Raw genomic sequence first — 22,002 nt, 5'->3', positions numbered from 1 at the left:
GTCAGCCCATCTTCAGATGTATTGATGTATAGATCTTTCAGGCGTTCTGGTATGCTGGTAGATACTCCTTTGTCAGTCCATGGATGTCCTACTGGTTGTAACTTAGACAGGAGAAACAAAAGGAACAACTCACTCCACCATGATGCTGACATCAGCTCCACATATAACTAATGAGCACTGAAAATGTGATGAATATAACTGAGAAACTGAATTTTTCCTTTTGTTTGATTTTAATCAATTTGCATGTAAATAGCCACACTATTTTTATACCTTTGTCATTTTCCACGTTATATTTAATTGTTCCTTTTCCTTTCACTTTCCCCCATAAAACTCTGAGATCCCTAAGGACACCCAATCCCTTGTGCGTTTGCTGACACAGAGCAGGTTCTCTCTCTTACTCTCTCTCTCTGAATGTTTATAGACGTTTGCTTAAGCACTGATGCTAATAATCTCACTTATTCTTTCCTTATGTTTTCAATACCTATTAACTGAATACCTACTAAATACAAATCTCCATAATAGGGTCTGTGAGGAATTCACAACATGTAACATGATTTTGAGTTTATGACTTAGTGTTTTACTACTAGTGTATATAAGATTGAGAGTCACAGAGGTTGCACACTTGACGAGTGCCTATCTGAAGTCACAGCTGTATTAATATTAAGTAGTATTAATAAATTATAATGTTAATTGATTTTACCCTTACCAATATGAGACTTGAAAAGACTATGAAAAGTTTCCTCTTCTATAATAAACTAAAGAACTCTCCTTAAGTGTCTACAATGCCAATTCTGTTAAAATAGTAAGTTAAATATAAGTTCTAAGCTCTTATGCTATTGAAGATGGATCCCATTGGTATTTACTCTTAATACACTATTAAAATGACTTTGCACTGGTGATGTATGGAGTGACAGTTCGACAGCTTAAGATTCTGACGGGGCATGCATATTTCTTGTACAACTAGGTTTACAGCTCTGTTTTGCATATTTACGAGCTTGGAATTTGCTGAAACTACAGCAGGGATCTAAAATTTAATTGTAGATGAGGAACATACATGCTCCCTTTTCGCAGAATTTAATTAAACACTTCCATATAATTTTACATTTCTCGCTTACCTGTCAAGGTCTGAGTTTAGGTGAGTATGGTAGTAAAATCTAAAATGAAACGGACAACCAGAAAGAATTTTTTTGATTGGGTGGTGGCAATTAAGTAGACATTGAGAAAAAATGTGTACCACGTTGGAACCGAGAATGCTTGATGTTTTAGACTGAATAATTTAAAAAAAGTTGTGTCAACTTTCATCTCCACTGAAATTAGTACCAGCAGTGAAATAAATGGGTGTCTATATATGCACTAATATCTGATCGTGTAACAGAATAAAAGCACAATGATGAAGGAAAAAACCAAGAATGTAAAATATAGTGAAACTGTAAAGGAGTCACTTTGAATCCAAAAAGAAGGATTTCATTTCTGAGGGGCCTCATCTCTGAATGTTGTCTTTTTCTTTGAAACATGCAGCCTCAAAACTCTCTATGTCATAATGAGAAGGAAAAAAAATTGATTGCTGTGTGTCTTAATTGTTTTTTATGGAGTTTCTGTTGACATATTTTGTAGAGGGAATCATCCAACCATTTCACAAATTAATTTTTGTCTCACACAGTGCCTGGTACTTAGTAAATGCTGGCTGAAGAAATGACAGTCCTGAATTCCATATTATAGCTACTGCTATCAGCCCTTAAAATAATCCTCTCTCTATATTTTCTTCATTACCTAGTTAACCTGTCAAACCTTTAGATTATGTCCTCATTGATAGAGAGTAGGAGGTGAGATAATCAAGGCACCCTAGCCTCAAAAAGAATGTTTCTCACTTGGATTAAACTATTAACAGTATCATAAGAGCTCCCACGTTCTTTGATAACAACACAATAGGAAAGAACTAACGAAAAGTATTCATGCAATTCTCTTTTACCCAAGAACAATTTTTCAAGAAACTGTTTCTTGGTTTGATGTTGGGGTGTCAAGGAGAATGTATAGCAAAACCTGATTTTGTAACTTTGAGTCAGAATGTGTGTTCCCCCCGGATTTATAAGAAGCAAGAGAGAAGCTGAGAAACTTCCATGGCAGCAGAGTGGTACTGCCCATGATGGTATGGACGAATAAGTGTCCCCAGACTTTTCTTGGTAGTATGCTAGTGTCCCATTGCTTTAGTCATCTCTATGGCAGGTGTTAGGAAGACCAGTGAGCACAGCTGCCTTAAGGGTTTTTAAGTGGAGATACAAAGGCTGGCAAAGAATGTACTTTGCATTTTCTGGGCTTGCATATTCGGAGGAAAGGAGGATGGAGAGGATTATATTTAATGCCAAAGTAGTTGGGGATATTTTTAATTATAGAACAGCTACTGGAGACAGGTAAATGGAATATTGATGCTATTCAAAAACTTTCCCCACCAGTTGCGGTTTTGGTATCATTTGTCTCAGCATTCACATCTCTCGGTTTTTACAAGAACACCACTGGATGGGAATTTGCAAAAGCAAGGTGATCTAATTGGAATCTCGGAATCTCAGTGGAGACAAGCAAAAATCGACCTCTATGCGAAGGCTGGGGAATCTACTCTGCCTTTTCAGGTAAGCATATAAGAAATTAATGCAACTCAGCAGAAGACGTTTATTTAATGCTAATCTTTTCAGACAGCAATGTAACGTATATATCCCATAAGTTTATCTGATATTAATAAAGCAAGCACATTCACAACTGGGGTTGAGTAAAGAGGTTATCTTGACTACATGCTCAAGACTTATTTGTGGAAGTATAGCAAAAGTGGAGATAAGAATTGAGTAGGATAGCAGAGAGAAGAGTAATTTAACAGGAAATATTTGCTTTTTTAAGTGAAGAGGTGGATTGCATGAGGTAGTGAAAAAAATCTGACTTGGGCTGCACTCATATTTTAATCCTATTGCCTCATCTTCAGCTGCCATTAATATTGAGGATTTTATCAACCTTTTATGTCATTTTCTTGGTTAATAATAAAAGAAGGCAACTGTAGCTTATCAAATGGATGCCCCAACTTCCACCCTCCTGGGCATGACTCCCTTCTGGAAGATGTTTAAAAGGGCTGTTTTACAAACTAGGTTTCGATGGTGGAATATAGTGGAAAAACACTGCGTTTGGAGTCAGATGGTCTAAGTTCCCATCTCTGCTCAGCTCATGGGTTGCTGAGTGACTGCAAATCACGTCTTTGAGCTTTAAATTCCCCAGTCTGTGAAAACCGCAGTGAAAGTAAAAGGAATACTTGAGGGAAATCTGAGTATTAGAGAGAATTTAGCTAAAATGGTAGCTATGAGCATGGTCTCTGGAGTCTGAGGTTCAAGCCCAAGTGTACAATCATAGGCAAGTTACTTAATCCTTCCATGTCTGTTTCTTCCTCTGTAAATGAGGAGGGAAGAGGATTGTTGTTGGGGTGTTAGGAGCCCCTGATAAATAACACACCTCATCTAGTACGCATTTATGACCCAACTGAGATAAATATAGAAGTCAACAGATAGAGAGCAAAATATTTTGGAGGAAATTCCTTTAGAATCTGCAGCCATATATTTAAAATAATACTTCACCAGGACAAACAGATTCACTCAGAGAACAACTAACTCTCCTAGAGAATACAGGACTCACACTTTGGGGAAAACTTTTACCATTAACCAGAGATAACATCGGAATGTATGCCTCCTGAAGACAGGCTAGTTCCCCAAAGCAGGGTGGGGGCCATTGAATAAGAGAAGAAGAGAGTGAATTAAGCATGTCCAGCTTATTCTTCTAACATCACCAATCAGTTAAATCATTCTTCTCTCATGGCAAAGAGTAAGAGGTCAGTAACAGCAGTGTTACTTCCAGAAAGTTCCTACAGGTAGAAGCAGGAGGAATAGGGAATAAGCATTGACTCCTATTAGTATTACCTACTTTGTAGAAATATGAGGACTAAGTGGTTTATACATGTAAAGCACATGGAAGATAATATGGCAAGAAGTAAACACGCAAAAGTTAACTGTTATTGTTATTGTGGTTATTACTTGGATATTGTTTGGGAATAGTAGACACTGAATAAATATTAGTGTCCACTATTTTGAAAGAAAGTCTCATCTTGACCAGAACTCTGGGCTCAATGATTAGAGGTTTCTTCTCTCAGTGAAGGTCTCTAAACTCCCCTGATTCTCGAGGATCGTATTTATGCTTCCACCCCCAAACCCAGTGGACAAAAGCATCATGAATCTAGTAGCTCTTAACAGCTGGAAAACATTTGACATAAAGACCAGTCATGGAATCATTTTAGTGTCAATCTCTATTACATGTGACAGGGCAAACAAAATCAGAATAATTTGATCCCTTGCCTCAAGTATTTATAGTCTGTATAAAATTCTTTTCTTTAGGTTTACTTTTAGTTAGACTGTAGCTTATTAGTATCTCTCAGAGTGTGTTGTTAAATGACATATTGGGAAGAAAACAGAATGTCCTTGTCCATACAAAAACCTGCACATGACCACCTGCGTGTAACACCTTCATTCATATTTGCCAAAACTTGGAAGAAACCAAGATGTCCTTAGTTGGTGAGTGGATAAGTGAACTGTAGTACGTCCAGACAATGGAATATTATTCAGCACTAAAGACAATGAGCTATCAAGCCTTGAAAAGCCATGGAGGAAACTTAAATGTATATTACTGAATGAAAGAAGCCAATGTGAAAAGGCTCCATAATACATGATTCCAGCTATATGATATTCTGGAAAAGGGAAAACTATGGAGACAGTAAAAGGATCAGTGGTTGAGGGGGTGAGGGAAAGGGGGAGAGGAGGGACGAATCGGTGGAGTACAGAGGATTTTTAGGACAGCGAAAATACTCTGTGTGATGATCTGATGGTGGATACATGTCATTATTCATTTGTTCAAACCCATCAAGCGTACGACACCAAGATTGACCTTTAATGTAAACTATAGACTTTGGATGATTAAGGTGTGTCACTGTAGGTTTATCAATTGTAACAACTGTTCTACTCTGGTGGGCCATATTGATGATCGAGGAGGCTGTGGATGTGTAGGGGCTGGAGGTATATGGAGACACTCTGTATCTTCCCCTCAATTTTGCAGCAAACCTGAAACTGCTCTAAAAGTCTTAGTAAAGAACAAAACAAAACAAAAAAACCAGAACGTGTTTTGTTAGAATTGTAGCTGTTTGAGAAATATTATGAATTAAAACGCATGCCATTCCTTTTTCGGCCTGGAGGCACTCATTAACCTGTCACTATTATTGAAGACATTCAGCACAGTGTAGATTTTTCTCTTTAATATTTCTTCCTTTGGGGTTTTAGTTTTTGTTTTGCTTTGCAGTGAAAACTGAGACTACTGTTTATTATCTGTGGTGTGTGAACTAGTTTGTAGATTGACCAATGATTTGAGAGGATGTCATAATTTGACAGCTGCAGATTTGTGATTTTTCTAGAGCAGCCCTGCTCTGCTGCTCTCCTCTCTTTCTTCATTCTCCTCTGTGGGGGCTCAGTGCCATGTGTTGGCGTTTCTGTCTCCCCAGTTGAGGGTTCCCAGGCAGCATCAGTCACCCTCAGCTTAATAATGATGTCCTTTGAGGGGAGTGAATGGTCCTGAGTTCTTCTTTTTGCTTTAATTTTTAATTTTTAAAATTTGTTTTTGCTGAGGAAGATTTGCCCTAAGCTAACATCTGTTGCCAATCTTCCTTTTTTTTTGGTTTTGCTTGAGGAAGATTAGCCCTGAGCTAACATCTGGGCCAATCTTTCTTTATTTTGTATGTGAGTTGCTGCCACAGCATGACTGATGAGTGGTGTAGGTCTGTGCCTGGGATCCAAACCCATGAACCCAGGCCGCCAAAGTGGAGCACACCGAGCTTAACCACTATGTCATGGTGCCGGCCCCTGGTCCTGGCTCCTTGCTAGGCTGCAGCCATGTTTAATTCACTCCTGAGAAGGTAAGAGTTTTATTCTGTGCCTCTGTTCCTTCTTATTCAATCCTGTTACTTGGCTGTAGTACAGGTTTGTTTAAGAAACCACAGGTGAATAAAAAGAAAAATAAGAAATAGTCTCTCAAATTCCACCATTAAAAAGGCTACTTATTACAGGTCCACAATCTCTAATCACCAATTTGGAAAATTAAAATTTGGAAAGCAATAAGCTTTTGAAAAATGAATTTCACGTCAGAATTGAACCTGGCCTGAACCGGTGTGAAGTCGTTAGGCAGTTCATTTAGTGACGGGCTTGATTATAGAGTGCTGCCCTCCTCTCCCTGAGGGTATCACGTAATATACACGATGTGTGTTAGAGTAACACTCTCAACTCTGAACTATTCACATTTCAAAACCCAGCTGGACCCAAAGACTCTAGATAAGAAATTGTGGGCCCGTGTTAACGTTCTGGTGTGAATTAGTTCAGGTTTTTTATACACACACACAAGATGCATAAATACACACAGTCACACACAGATATATACAAACGGTATTAGTTAACACATTAATATTACTCAGAATATTATTAAATATTTCAAACAAGTAGAAAATACAGAGAGAGGCAAATACCCATGTACTCACACCCCAGAATTAACTAATGTTAACATTTTGTTTGCTTATAATGTTAATCTGTTTGCCTATAAAGATGTAGCTTTTGTCTTCTTTGTACCCCTTTCTTTTCCATTTCTTGTCCTCTACAGGAAAAAAAAAATGCTTATATAATCTTGATTTTAACCTGATTTCTCTAAGCGTATTTTCAAAAGTATGGAAATACGCATGAGGATTCCAGCGAGGTGCGGTTCTACTTCGTGCTTTCATCAACAAGCAATGGAAAAGATGTTATACCTACAAACAGCCAATCTAGCTTTTAAATATTCAAATATATAAAGTTTATCTTCTTGAAAATAGTCTTCTTTGGCACATTAAATTTAGCAGACTGAAACATTTAAGAGTGACCTTAGCCATTGCCTGGCCGTCAGTTCAATGTGACTAAACTCTGAGGCATGTTTGTATAGGGTAATCCAGTTCAGTCCAGAATTGGGAAGGAAGAAGGCATCAGATTGTATGACCTCAGTGTTCCCTTGCCCCCATGAAATCCTGCTTCAGCGTGACCCTTTTGGTGTCTCTTGTGGACATCACAGGAGTGCCAACTGCATTGAGTTCATAAGGAAATAGGCACACCTAGTTGGGGAGGGATTTCATTCTTTCTGGTGGAAAAGGATGCGGCTTACTGTTTTTCTGTAAGAACAGCAAATTACCACATTTCGATGCTCCCTACATTTCCTATGCAGCTTTTATTGGGAGACTGTAAGGCAAGTAGTTAATAGTATTCTTTATAATCTGTTTTAACTTGGCCCGTTTGTTTTATATGTTCAGCTTTTTACACAAATTTATTTATTTAATTTATACTTTTTTTTCCTAACTGCTGTTCTTAGTTTTCATATCTAGAAGTGACACTTTTTCTGAGTACTCTTCATTGATTTCCAATTGATCTGCTTTCTTTGAGTTTCGTATTAAAACATAATGGTGTCATATTCTAGATTTCACTTTAAAATGACCCTTATGTGAAATTTCCCGCCATGATTGATACCATGATCAGAGTTAATGATATAAATCAATAACAATTTCCTGACATTATTTGAAGATTCAGTGAAGGGTAAGATTTATAATACAAAAGTAAAAGCTGGTCTAGTCTCTGTAAAGTTGCTGTGTCCTCAGCCTTCTTAATCCAGGGCCTCGTTAAATCCTGCTTTGCCAGGTAGCTCTGTTCTGCAGCATCTATCTGCTAAAGATTAGTTATCTATTTTGTTATAGTTGATACAGTAGAGCATAATTGTTAATGGCTCAAGTTACATATTTTTCTTACTCAATATGTGACCTTCAACCAATTTACTTCAACTCTCTAAGCTTCTGTTTCCTTTGCTTAACATAAGGATGAAAATAGCACCACCTTCACAGAGTTAAAACCAGTGAATGTCTCTTGTATGTAGTAAGCACTAAATGAAAGTTAGCTGTTGATCTTATTAATACCATCATCATTCTTTAAAAGTTACTATATTCCAACTACTCAGCCATAAAAAAGAATAAAATTGTCCCATTCACAACAACATGGATGCACCTTGAGGGTATTATGTGAAGTGAAATAAACCAGATAGAGAAAGACAATCTCTGTATGACTCCACTCACATGTGGAAGTTAAACATGTAGACAAAGAGAACAGATTAGTGGCTACCAGGGGAAAGGTGGGGATGGGGGTGAGCACAAAGGGTGAAGTGGCGCACCTACAAACAATAATGTACAACTGAAATTTCACAAGGTTGTAACCTGTCATTAACTCAATAAAAACTTTTGAAACATTACTATATTCCATTTTTTCTTTACTTCTTCTTTCCTATTTTCTACATTTCTTCTTAGATTCATATTTATTTATTCTGTTATTTTTTAAAACAAAATATCAAAGAACCAAAATCTAAATATGCTGGTTGAGCATTTCTCTGGAAAACCTTCCCTTGGGTTTGCAGATGTGAAAAGTAATCACTTGATTTTAAACAATATTTACAAGTTGCTGTGGTTCCCGAAGCAAAAATAAGAAATGATTTTGCTCTTTTAGGGAGTAATGTAATATAGTTGAATAAAACAATAATCAGCATGATCCTGAAAAAGAGTTTTGGAGGGGAAAGACATCTACATATAATTTGAAATTTAAATTCTCAAATTACCTTGGTAATCTTATAAAATCTTAAATTCTATGCTCCTATGTAGGGGAGAAAAAAGTTTTCCTTGATCCTCTTTGGGTCCCTGGCTGGGTCTGAAAATTAAACTGACAAAGCAGATTAAGATGAGAAAAGAGTATAAAATTGTTTAAGTTTTAAACAAACTCCCCCTGGCATAGGAGCCTGCAAAAGGAAGTGAGGACCCCCCCAAAACAGTTAAACGTGAGTGTCTTTTTGCTAGGTTTGGTGATCAGTGGACAGTCATGGAAAGATATGATAGGGGAAAGAACGTGAGCTAGTGTAGTAAACTGGAGGAAACTTAGCAAGAATCCTGTCTAGATTCTTCTGTATCCTTTTGTCTTTGCAGATAAGGATACCTCTGGGTATAAGGAGGGCAGCTCTCACATGAGGATTTTATGATCTGCCTTAAGGGAAGGGCATGTCCATCCTGCATGTGCCATTTCTCAGGTTCCTTCAGCTTAAAATATTCAGTATGCCAAGGTGCCATATTTTGGGGTAGTGTGTCTTGAACCCATCATCCTGTGACACCTAGAGTTTTCGAAATATACCCCACACTTTCACATCTCCTTGCTTTTGCTTGTTATGTTACCAGTTTCTCAAAGTAACAAAATCCTAGCCTGCAATTATAACTGAGGCTTAATATTACCTCTTTACTAAGTCTTTTTTCAAATTCTGTCTCATATTCTTGGCAGAAATAAAGTGCTTTCTTTTGATTCTCTTAGTATCTTATACATATCTCTTGTATAGCACTTAAGGTGTAGTTTAGTTCTTAATGTATCATACTGAGTAAGTTGTAAGATCTTTGAGATCAGAGATCCTCCCTGATAAGATGGAAATGCACCTGCTAACTGTGTGCTGGGCTGCTGGTCCTGCTATGCATCCTTAAGACTCCAGACATAATTTCTTTCTTGGTTTTTTTTTAAGATGGTGGAGTAGCAACGTAATAAGGTGAGCGATTAACAAAAAAGAAAAATTATATCCATCATTACTCAGAGTGTTAGAATAAATTAAACTTAGATACTTCCAAGTGCTTTAGCATATGAGTATTATTAACCAGCGTATGTGGTTATTGATTGTACGCTTTACCTCACTAAGTAGGTTTCCATATATGTATACATTGTATATATACAAGTATTTAAATATTCTGATATGGAAATGAATCATTGCCTCCAGCAGACCCATTACAAATGAATTCATATCTCAATTAAATTGAGTTGTAAAGTACACAGTTGATTACCCCAAAGAGCTCATTTTAAATGCATATAACTCTTAATGGCTCCAATGGGAAGGCAGCCCTTCAGTAATGATGAATGTTACAACTTTTAATTGAAACAAGGTTACCTAAGATATTAAGGTTACAGCAGATGCTGTCAAAGCAGTTATGACTTTATACATTTATAACGTGAATGTTCTGGTCAAAACAATTTTCTAAAATTAGATTGGAAGGTGGGACAAATGCAAATGAGCTTCTCTACACAAAGAAATAATGTAAGACATTTGTTTTCTTCAAAAATGATTAAAGAAGACAATTTTGGTGATACAAACAAACCTTGCTTAACACTTCACGAAGTGGACAGTCTCCATTTCTCCATTTCGAGAAATGTAAAATGGGGCAGAAGACAGAAAGCTTAAAACATAGAGAATAAAGAACAAGGAAGGGAAAAATAGAAAAGATCTGATTGACTGAGGCCACATAGACAGACTTGTTTGGGGTGAGAAGGAACAAAAATAAATAGTAAAGAGCCCAGAGTTGGCTTGGTGTTTGGGGATTAGCTGACTGAATATACAGCGTTTCTGGTCAAGTGGAGCATTTACAGGGACACAAAAATCTTCTAAGTTTTGGTGTGCTGACATAACACCTGGGGCAGAGGAGGCTCCATCTTGGGTCTAGAAAGTTATTTCAACACTTTTATGTGTTTTTTTTTTTTTAATATTTTATCTTTCTGTAATTATAGTTAATTTTAGAAGCTACTGTTTTATCATCAAATGCTACCGTCGCTCTAGATGACATCAGTATATCCCAAGAATGTGAAATTTCGCATAAGTCACTTCCAGGTACCAGCGTACAAAACAAAGGTAAGTTTTTTCTTGTGGTTATTATAATTTTGAGTATTGAAATAATTATTTCTCCTATATATCAAAATATAAAATATATTAGAATCCTTCAATAATATAACTAAAACCTAATACTAGGATGTGGATTATATCACATGTCCTTGAAAACTAAAACTATTTTGTTAAAAAGGTAGAAATATGATATCTCACAGTCTAGGCCTTAGGCTGTCTTCCAATAATATTCTATGCTTGTGGTTAAAACTGTCACATACAAATTTTTTAATTATAAAAATTATGAATTTTAATTATTTTGCATGTTTTAAAAACATTTATATAAAAATTCAATTCTATTTTAATTTTCCTGGGCACTTCAAATGAATATGTAATGACATTCAAGTTTCAGAATCACTGAGGAGTTCAAAGAAAAATTATCGTGTTTAGTAAAATGACTAAGGACAGCCAAAAATTTCAAACTTGAACCTAAAATTCTGTGTTTAAGTTCACAACATGATATTTTCAAGAAACAGATGCAGTTTGGCTAATTCTTTGACTACATATTTTGTAGAGAATTTCAGTTAAGGGACAGGAAGATTGTCATAAAAATGGATCCCAAATAGTTGAACAGGCATTTTTGAAAATTTAACCATTACTTAGGTTCAGAGATTGCATTGGAGCTGTCTACACTGTGCATGCAGTTACTTTGTCTTTCGAACAGTAATTGGTGTTTTTCTGTGACAACTCCTACCCACAGATCTCAATTAATAAATAGACAATATTAAAAATGTTACCTGAAACTGTCACATTTCATTTTTCTTAATCTCTATACATGAAAGTTATTTGCATGTGGAAATCAGGCACATCACGTATTCTGAAGTTATATTTCTTTAAACAACATATTTTTGTTAGAGGAAAAGTTGCATTCTTGCAGGAGTTAAATACACTAATCAAGGATGATATGGGAGAAACAATTCTGGATTGAGACTTGAGTTAAAGGACTTTTCATTACAGGTCCTTTATTAAAGACATCTTTCATTGGTGAGGTTGCATAATTCTATGTGCTAACTTTATATTGTGTTAATATGTATTTACATTATTCAGAATCTGCGTCCTGAGTTTATAAGAAGTTTAAGCCGTGCGTCTTTATAAGCTGTGTATGTGTGTGGTTCTGACAGACTGTGAAGAATGTAGTATAGCATATTTGATGATTAATGAATTTTGGAGGGTTAACCAGTATTACCTTATTTCTGTTATTTGATTAAACATTTTCCTTCTCCTAATCAAATACCACATCACCAGAATTGGAATAGTGGGAAGGCATTAAAGTTGACACTGAAGAGAATGTAATGGGAGGCAAAAGTCTGGTTAAAGATTTTAAATTATCACTAAAATTAACCTCAGCAGAAGTGTCTGAGAGTACTTGATCTCACTTACAGAGAATTCTTTTCATAAATTCACTCAAAACTCATTTATATGTGCTTCAATCTGAACTCCAGCTCAGTTGGTTAGAGCATAATTCCAATCAGGCCAAAATTTTATAAATTATTCCTGAAGGCCAAAGCTTTTACACAAAGAAAAAAAAAAATTCTTAACTGTTTTTGCAAACTTGTCCAATAGGCAATTACAGGATGTCCTTTATGGAATTCAGTATTACTACCTGGCAGAAATTTAGGGACAGGACTGCAAGGAGAGTTAAAAAAATGTGCCTTTTCCTACGGATGGCGAATTATATTATATTCGTAGGAGCGAATGGCCAGAGAGTTGCTGAGCCCCTGTGAATTAAAGCCTCTTCACAGCAATCCTGAACGCATTAGCTTTGTGTTTACATTTGGAGCACCATAGGCTAACTGAAAAGAGCTAATTGTGCTCTGATTTGGCCTTTTATCCGGCTTCGTCATCTTCGGCATGTTTAAAAACTAGTATTCCTAGACAATTATGCGTTTCCTTTATTTGTCGAAGGTCAAGAAGATGTTATATCCTCTCCACCTCTTAATTTCGAAGCTGGATTTGTGCCCCTTGAGGATGCAGACTATTCTTCATCCAGCAAGTTCTATGATCTTACGTCTGACTGCCCAAGGGACACGGAGGAAGCCAATTGTGGTGAGTGAAAGTACTGACTCCCTGGGCTGAGATTTATGTGTACACGTTTACTCTCTGAGTGCAACGTGCTTACTACTCAAGTGAGTGTTGTTTAATGAAGACAGTCAGAACTGAGACCTCTACACAACCGAAATGACTTGCAGACGAAAGCAAACCAGATCAGCTTTAAAACAGTAGCAATGAATGACGACATCTCTTTAACTTTCAGTTTTGGTGTATTGGCATATAAAATCTGAAATAAATGCATGATAGAACTCAAAAGACAAGAAGGAGAACGTATTAGAAACATTCCTTTGTTAAATTCTTTTTGAGATCATGAAAATGCTTGCTGTTATTCTAAACACTTGCCATTCCAGTACAATTAATGGCAGAGGGTTGTATAATGCTTAAGAATGTTCTTTCAAGCTATAGTGCACCTACAAATAATTTTGTCATAAAACTATAGATCATGGTTAGTTCTTTATATTTTTAAATCTGTGAGAATTTCCTTTGAGTTTCTCCAAGGTAGTGCATCCATTCTTTCTGCATTGTACTTGTATGACTCTCAAGTTATCCTAGCATCCCTGGAAAATTAATAAAGAAGGAAAAGAAGGAGGGTGTTGGTGGATCAGATTTTATAAAAGTATTTATATGAGTGCTATTGAAGACAATGAAGACAGGCAAAAGGGAAGATTACGGGAGTTTCACATTTTATTGACTACCCGTACCTGAAATGAAACCCAAGGTAGTTTTCAGTCAAGACAATGGTGGGGCATGGACATATTCATGAGGTGTGGTGGAGCACAGAGTTGGAGAGACTCTTCCAGCAATCCATGCAGAAAACACATCAGAATGATGAGAAAAATCAGAGACATTGTTGAACTCTGATACATTGGCACAGTGGCCATGGTGTGACTCACAAAAAACCTTTATTGAGTGTCTATACCAATACATTCAGTGAAGAGTAAAGTGTGGTCATTTCCCTCAAGAAACTTAGTCTGTTAGGTGAGAGATATGGAGATTTGATAGTTATAACTAGAGTAGAGGTGTACACAAATTGCTTATTGTGACTCTGAGTTAGAGAATGTATTCTATAGAAGGCGGATAATGTCTCAGCAAGAATTTATTTTTTTTGGAACTCAGTCTGTTGTATACTAATTTTTACTCTGTACATTTATAAAATTATGATATGAAACTAATCATTTTTGGATGGAAATTTCTGGAGTTAGCTCTCAATGACCTGTAACAATAAAAGATTTATTACTTGCTATTCTCAACTTAGTAAAGCCCCAAATGTCATGAGAGTCCTAGCTCAACTTAGCCTCTCAGCCAAACTACACAAGGTTACAAGAGGAGTTCTAAGTGATGCTCCAGCCCTAGTCATGTGAAACAGACTGATTTTTATTCAACAGGTATTTATTAAGTGCCTACTATGTGCCATGCATTCTTTAATGCTTATTTTCAGCAAGTCAGGAACATTAGAAAAGTAGTGAGATACTCTTAAATTTCTCATTGTTTTCTTCAACAACAACCAAGAAGGCCAACTAGAGTTTTTACTGAAATTAAATTATTCCCTTATGGTTAACTAAGCATATCTTATCAAGACCAAATATAGCAATAATATAGTAATCGTCAGCATGATTTTTTTATGTTGGATGTAATAATGTGTCTAGTTTTTATCCAGCTTATGATTATTAAATAGATGTTTGGGCAGTGTTTACATATAGATGGTTCTGTTTATCATTTTTCATAAAAATGTTTACATGACCTTTTAAATCTGCCCTCTGAAGATTATGCTTCATAGATCCTCAAGTGTTTAGGAGTATAATTGCTAATTGATATTTCTTTTTTTAAATTTTTAAAAATTGCTATTTTTATTGAAGTATAATTGACATATAACATTATATTAGTTTCAGATGTACAACATAATGATTTGATATTTGTTTATATTGCAAAATGATTATAACAATGTCTAGTTAGCATCTGTCACCGTAGATAGTTGCAAAATATTTTTTCTTATAATGAGAACTTTTAAGATTTACTCTTAGCAACTTTCAAATATGCAGTACAGTATTACAAACTATAGCCACCATGCTGTACATTACACCCTCATGACTTATTTATTTTATAACTGGAAGTTTGTACCTTTGGACCCCCTTCGCCCGTTTTGCCCACCCCTCACCCCTGCCTCTAGCAGCCGCCAATCTGTTCTCTGTATCTATGAGCTTGGTTTTTGTTTTTGTTATTGTTGTTGGTTTTTTTTTTAGATTCCACATATCAGTGAGATCATATGGTATTTGTCTTTCTCTGTCAGACTTACTTCACTTAGCATAATGCCCTCAAGGTCCATCCAAGTTGTCACAAATTGCCAGATTTCCTTTTGTTATGGCTGAATAATGTTCCACTGTATACACAAACACACACACACACATATATATATCACATTTTCTTTATCCATTCATCCATTGATAGTTACTTAGTTTATTTTCTTATCTTAGCTATTGTAAATAATGCTACAATGAACGTAGAGATGCATATGTCTTTTTGAGTTAGCGTTTCATTTTCTTCAGATAAATACCTATCTTTTGGGTTCCTTGGACTCAGTTCCACTGTGGTGAGGTGGAGTTCCCCACATCAACAAGCAATGCTCAGGACACCAGCTAAATGCCTTACAATTCATCTCAATTCTGACGCTGTCTACCTGGAGATACCATCAGGTTCCACAGGTTAAGGGTTCAGTCCTACAAGTCTACCCACCTTGCCTCCTCCACTTCACACCTGTCCCAAGCTCAGGTTGTTAGCTGTGCTTCTGACTGACTGGCTCTGAGTCAGAGGTTCCCAGGACACCCTCTTTGGGTTTGATTAATTTGCTAGAGCATCTCACAGAACTCAGAGAAACATTTTACTTACTAGATCACCAGTTTATTATAAAGGGATATAACTCAAGAGCAGCTAGATGGAAGAGATGCATAGGGCAAGATATGGGAAAAGTGCGTGGAGCGTCCATGTCCTCTCCAGGTGTGCCACTCTCCCATCACCTCCAGGTGTTCACCAACTGGAAGCTCTTAGAACTCCATCCTTTGGGTTTTAATGGAGGCCTCATTACACAGGGATGATTGATTAAATCATTAGCCATTGGCAACCAGTTCAACAACTAGCCCTTCTCCCCTCCCTGGAGGTCAGGGGGTGGGACTGAAAGTTCCAGTCCTCTAATCACATGGTTAGCTCTATTGGCAACCAGCCCCTATCCATAACTGCTTTACAAAAGTCACTTCATTAACGTAACACAAGACACCTTCGTCACTCTCAACACTTAGGAGATTCCAAGAATTTTCCGAGCTCTGTGCCAGAAATGAGGACAAAGACCAAATATATATTGTTTATTATGAATCATAACATCACAACCAGGAAGTGGAATTGCTGGATATGCTAGTTCTATTTTTAATTTTTTGAGGAACCTCCATACTGTTTTTCTTAGTGGCTGCACCAATTTACATTCCCACCAACAGTGCACAAGGGTTCCCTTTCTCTGCATCCAGCCATTACTTGATATTTCTTGTATTCTTGATAATGGTCATTCTAAGAGGTGTGAGGTGACATCTCTTTGAGATGTTGAGCACCTTTTCATGTACCTGTTGACCATTTGTGTGTCTTCTTTGGAAAACTATCTATTCAGATCCTCTGCCCATTTTTTAATGAGGTGTTTTTATTGTATTGAGTTGTATGAGTTCTTTATATACAGTCATGCACTGCCTGACAATGTTTCAGTCAAGGACAGACCCCATATATGACAGTGGGCTGATAAGGTTAGTACCATATAGCCTAGATGTGTAGCAGCTATATGATCTAGGTTTATGTAAGTACACTCTATGGTGTTTGCACAATGATGAAATCACCTAACAACGAATTTCTTAGAACATATCCCCATAGCTAAGCAATGCATGACCATATATTGTATATTAACCCCTTATCAGATATATGACTTGCACGTATATTCTCCTATTCGTTAGATTGCCTTTTCATTTTGTTTATGGTTTTCTTTGCTGTGCAAAAGCTTTTTAGTTTGATGTAGTCCCACTTGTTGATCTTTGCTTTTGTTGCCTTTGGTGTCAAATCCAAAAAATCATCTCCAAGACCAATATCAAGGAGCTTCCTACCTATATTTTCTTCTAGAATTTTTGTGGTTTTAGGTCTTATGTTCAGGTCTTTAATACATTTTGAGTTAACTTTTGTGTATGGTGTAAGATAATAGTCTAGCTTCATTCTTTTGTGTGTGGCTGTCTGGTATTTCCAACACCATTTATTGAAGAGACTATCCTTTCCCCATTGTATATTATTGGCTCCTTTGTAGGAAATTAACTGACTATATATGGGTGGGTTTACTTCTGGGCTCTCTATTCTGTTCCATTGATCTATGTGTCTGTTTTTATGTCAATATGATATTGTTTGGATTACCATAGCTTTGTAATATAGTTTGAAATCAGAAAGTGAAATGCTTCTAGCTTTGTTCTTCATTCTGAAGATTTCTTTGGCCATTTGGGATCCTTTGTGGTTCCAGAAAAATTTTAGGATTGTTTCTTCTGTTTCTGTGAAAAAATGCCATTGGAATTTTGATAGGGATAACATTGATTCTGTAGATTGCTTTAAGTAGTATGGACATTTTAATAACATTAAGTCTTTCAATCCCTGAGCACAGAATATTGTTTCATGTGTTTATGTCTTCAATTTTTTTCATCAATTTCTTGCAGTTTTCAGTGTACAGGTCTTTCTCCTCCTTTATTAAATTTATTCCTAGGTATTTTATTCTTTTTGATGCAATGATAAACAGGATTTTCTTAATTTCTCCTTCTGATAGCTTGTTATTAACGTATAGAAATACAACAGATTTTTGTATATTGATTTTGTATCCTGCAACTTTACTTAATTTGTTGATTAGTTCTAACAGTTTTTGTTGGAGTCTTTAGGGTTTTCTACATATAATATCTTGTCATCTGTAAAGAGTAACAGTCTTAATTCTTCCTTTCCTATTTGATTGTCTTGTTTCTTTTTCTTGCTTAATTGCTTTGACTAGAACTTCCAATCCTATGTTAAATAAAAGTGAGGTAGGCATTTATTGCTATAAACTTTCCTCTTAGAACTGTTTTTGCTTCACTCTGCAAGTTTTGGCATGTTGTATTTCCATTCTCATTTGTCTTGAGGTGTTTTTTAATTTCTCTTTTGATTTCTTCTTTGACTCTGGTTGTTCAATAGGACACTGTGTAAGATCCACATATTTGTGAATTTTCCAGTTTTCTCTTGTAGTTTATTTCTAGTTTCATGCCATTGTGGTTCAAAAAGATGCATGATATGATTTCAGTCTTCTTAAATTTATTGAGACTTATTTTGTTTCCCCAAAACTGGTCTATCTTTGAGAATGTTTCATCTACACTTGAGAAGAATGTGTATTCTGTTGCTTTTGGATGGAATATTCTGTATATATCTTTTAAGTCTATCTGGTTTAATGTGTTGTTTAAGGCTGATGTTTCCTTTTTGATTTTCTGCCTGGATCATCTATTCATTGGTGAAAGTGGGGTATTAATTCCCCTGTCATTGTTGTATTGCTATTTTTCCCTTTAGATCTGTTGATATTTACTTTATATATTTGGGAGCTCCTAGGTTCGGTGCATAAATATTTACAATATTATACCTACTTGTTGGATTGGCCCCTTTATCATTATGTAGTGTCCTTCTTTGTCTCCTATTACAGTTTTTGTCTTAAAGTCTATTTTGTCTGATATAAGTATAGCTACCCCAACTTTCTTTTGGTTTCCACTTGCATGTAATATCTTTTTCTGAGTCTTCACTTTCAGTCTGTATATGTCCTTACATCTAAAGTGAGTCTCTTGTAGGTAGCATATAGGTACGTTTTGTTTTTTTTAATCTGTTCAGCCACTGTGTGTCTTTTGATTGGAGAATTTAGTTCAATTACATGTAATTATTGATAAGTATGTACTTATTGCCATTTTGTTAATTGTTTTCTGGCTGTTTTGCAGTTCCTCATTTTCTTTTTTCTTTTCTTGTACTCCTCCTTTGTGATTTGAAGATTTTCTGCAGTGGTATTCTTAGATTCTTTTTCTTTATCTTTTATGTATCTAGTATAGGTCTTTTGCTTTATGGTTACCATAAGGCCTGCATCTAACTACTTGGATTTATAACAGTCTATCTTAAGTTGATAGCAACTTAAGTTTGAATGAATTCTAAAGCTCTATATTTTTGCTCTTCCCCACCCTCACGTTTCATGTTTTTGATATATTTTACATCTTTCTATCTTGTGGGTCTCTTAACTAATTGTTATCATTATAGTTATTTTTACTACTTTTGTTCATACTAGCTTTAGAAGTGATTAATCCACCACCTTTACCACATTCAATTATTTCAAATTTTACTATATATTTTTCTTTATCAGCGAGATTTATACTTTCATATGTATATGTTTCCTTGTTATTAATTAGCACCATTTCTTTTCACCTTAAAGAAGTCTCTAACATTTCTTGTAAAGATGGTTTACTGGGGCTGAACTTTAGCTTTTGCTTGTCTGGAAAACTCTTTGTCACTCTTAATTCTGAAGAACAACTTTGCCAGATAGAGCATTTTTGGTTGGAAGTTTTTTTCTTTCAGCACTTTGAATACATCTTGCCACTTCATTCTGGCCTGCAAAATTTCTGCTGAAAAATATGCTGATAGTCTTATGGGAGTTCTCTTCTATGTAACAAGTTGTTTTTCTCTTGCTGCTTGTCAGATTCTCTCCTTGTCCTTAACTTTTGACATTTTGATTATAATGGTTTTGGTGTGGGTCTCTTCAGGTTTATCTTATTTGGATGCTGTGGTCTTCTTGGATCTGGATGTCTGTTTTCCTCCCCAGGTTAGGGAATTTTTCAGCTATTATTTCTTCAAATAAGTTTTCTGCCCTTTTCTCTCTCTCCTCTCCTTCCGGGACCTCTACAGTGCAAATGTTGGTCTACTTTATGTTTTTCCCTAAGTCCCTTTAGTACCTAGATTCAAGGCTGACTGGAAGCCAGACCCTTAGGCAGCAGCTTTTAAAATATGCAAATATATATAGTCTTTGTACACTGCAAATATAAGTCCTGCTGGCTACCAGAGCCAGGTGATCTAGAGGTGTTCTCTAAGCAGCAGTTGCAAAAATCAGGATGCCAGGTGAAAGTAAAGTTCCTTTCAAGGAGATACTGGCAACCTGGAGTGATTCAGAAGGAAAGTGAAAAGATGACATCTACTGACTTCTGTCTGAAGAGTGCACCTCGGTAGGCCTCTAAATTTGTGCCAAACCAGGAGCCTGCTTTTCAGGACAAAGCTCCAGGACAAGCAAATAGGTGTCTTTCACAGAGAAACTGGGAGTGTGTTTTGGTTTGCTGTCTATGCAGTGCCCTGGGTTGGTAGCCAACCAAGAACTCTCTCTCTGTTGGTTACAGTCCAATGGGACCCAGGAATGCAAGCCGTGCTGGCCACCAGAGCTAGGTAATCACTGGGCATCCCCTGGGTGACAGACACAAAAACTGGGGTACCAGACACATATACAAGTTTGTCTCTGGGAGATACTGCCATTCTGGAGCATGGCAGGAAAGCATAAAGATGTTGCTCACCCCTTGAGGTCTCTGGAGTGAATTACAGGGGGCCTTACGTGTTTGTTTAATTAGAAGGCTGCCCCTCAGCCTGCAGCCATAAAGATAAGCTAATAAACCTTTCTCACAGAAAGACTGGGCATCCCAGTCAGTTGCCTCTTGTTGTGCCTTGGGCATGGTAGCTGATTAAGAACTCTTTTACCATTGGTCACAGTCTTGTGGGTCCCACCAGCATAAGCCCCATGAGCCACCAGAGCCAGGCAACCTAGAGGTATCCCCTGGGCAGCAGCCACAACAATTGGCACCCCAGAGGGGGGTACAAGTTTATTTCCAGGAGGTACCAGTGACTTGGAGTGAGGCAGAAGGATAGCACAAAGATGGCACCTGCCAGCCTCCATTCCTGGAAAGTACCCCAGCAGGCCCCAGACATGTGTTAAACTAATGCGTGCCACTCAGGCTGATGCTTTAAAATAAGCATGTAAGCTGCTGGCACAACGAGTCTGGGCATCTCTTAACTTCTTCTGCACTTGGCTCTTTGAATGAGTGAGTTTGAGTGTGTGAGCCGTTTAACTGCCCTTTCTCAGTTCACTATAGCCCAGTGGGTCTTGTGGATGCAATTCCTGTTGTTATTCAAAGCTAGATGTTTCGGGGGCTTGCCTCTCAGTGCAGGTCTTAAAAGTTGGGGTGCCTGATGTGGGGTTCCAACTGTTTGCTCCTCAGGGAGAAGCTCTGTGGTTTGAGTTCCTTCCTGATTGTGGATTTCTGTGCCAGCAGATGGGTTTATGGCAAGATTGTGTCTCAGCCTCTCCTTTCTGCTTCGGTATGGGTGTTTTCTTGTTTTCCCAATGTGTAGGAGTTGCTCAGCTAGTTTTTAGGGTATTTTTCAAGGGAATTGTTCCATATGTAGCTGTAAATTTGGTTTGTCTGTGGAAGGAGGTGAGTTCAGGATCTTCCTACATCACCATCTTGAACAAGAGCCCAAGCAGGAATTTCTTAAAAATATTTTCTGTTCTTCTTACTATATCAGAAGAGTTATCTATTGAATGTTCTACCTGGGATTAACAGTTCTCAGCCTGTCTCTGATTTACATTGACTGTTACCAAATGTACACGGTTTAAGAACTTTATGTAAAGTCTTTTAATCAGCAAAAGAAATCGAAGAGGTAGGCGCTAGGATTATCCTCATCTTACAGACTTTCTTATGAGCATCCGTTCAGGAGACAGAAACCACACTAGCAATTTGAACAGAGAAAATACAAAGAACTATTGCCTAGAAAGAAGTGGTTAACTACAAAAATGTAAATGAGAACAACGAAGAAGAAAAGAATAGAAAATGTGGGGAACAGCTGCTAACTCTAGGGCTGAGACAGAGAATCCAAGGAAGGAAGACATTTAGATGAAGGCATCCTCCCCAACCCCCAACACTGAGATTTAGACTTTGTTGGAGAGGGTGTGACTGGGAGCCACTGGAAGGTGGAGAAATTTGCTGGGATGCTATGAGCTAG

General features: G+C 36.9%; 1 protein-coding gene across 1 annotated transcript in view; it reads left to right on the top strand.

Moving 5' to 3' along the window:
* Window positions 1-22,002, top strand: part of MALRD1 (MAM and LDL receptor class A domain containing 1) — a 640,183-nt gene that overhangs the window by 96,015 nt on the left and 522,166 nt on the right. Inside the window, exons 13-14 of the mRNA XM_046679849.1 lie at window positions 2,451-2,624; window positions 10,707-10,827. Of these exons, the coding sequence (XP_046535805.1) occupies window positions 2,451-2,624; window positions 10,707-10,827 (295 nt within the window). The remainder of the gene's footprint in view (window positions 1-2,450; window positions 2,625-10,706; window positions 10,828-22,002) is intronic.

This window comes from Equus quagga, chromosome 12, assembly GCF_021613505.1.
Source record: "Equus quagga isolate Etosha38 chromosome 12, UCLA_HA_Equagga_1.0, whole genome shotgun sequence".
Classification (NCBI taxonomy): domain Eukaryota; kingdom Metazoa; phylum Chordata; class Mammalia; order Perissodactyla; family Equidae; genus Equus; species Equus quagga.
Note: the sequence above shows the minus strand (reverse complement) of the source record. Positions and strands in the feature narration are given on the sequence as shown.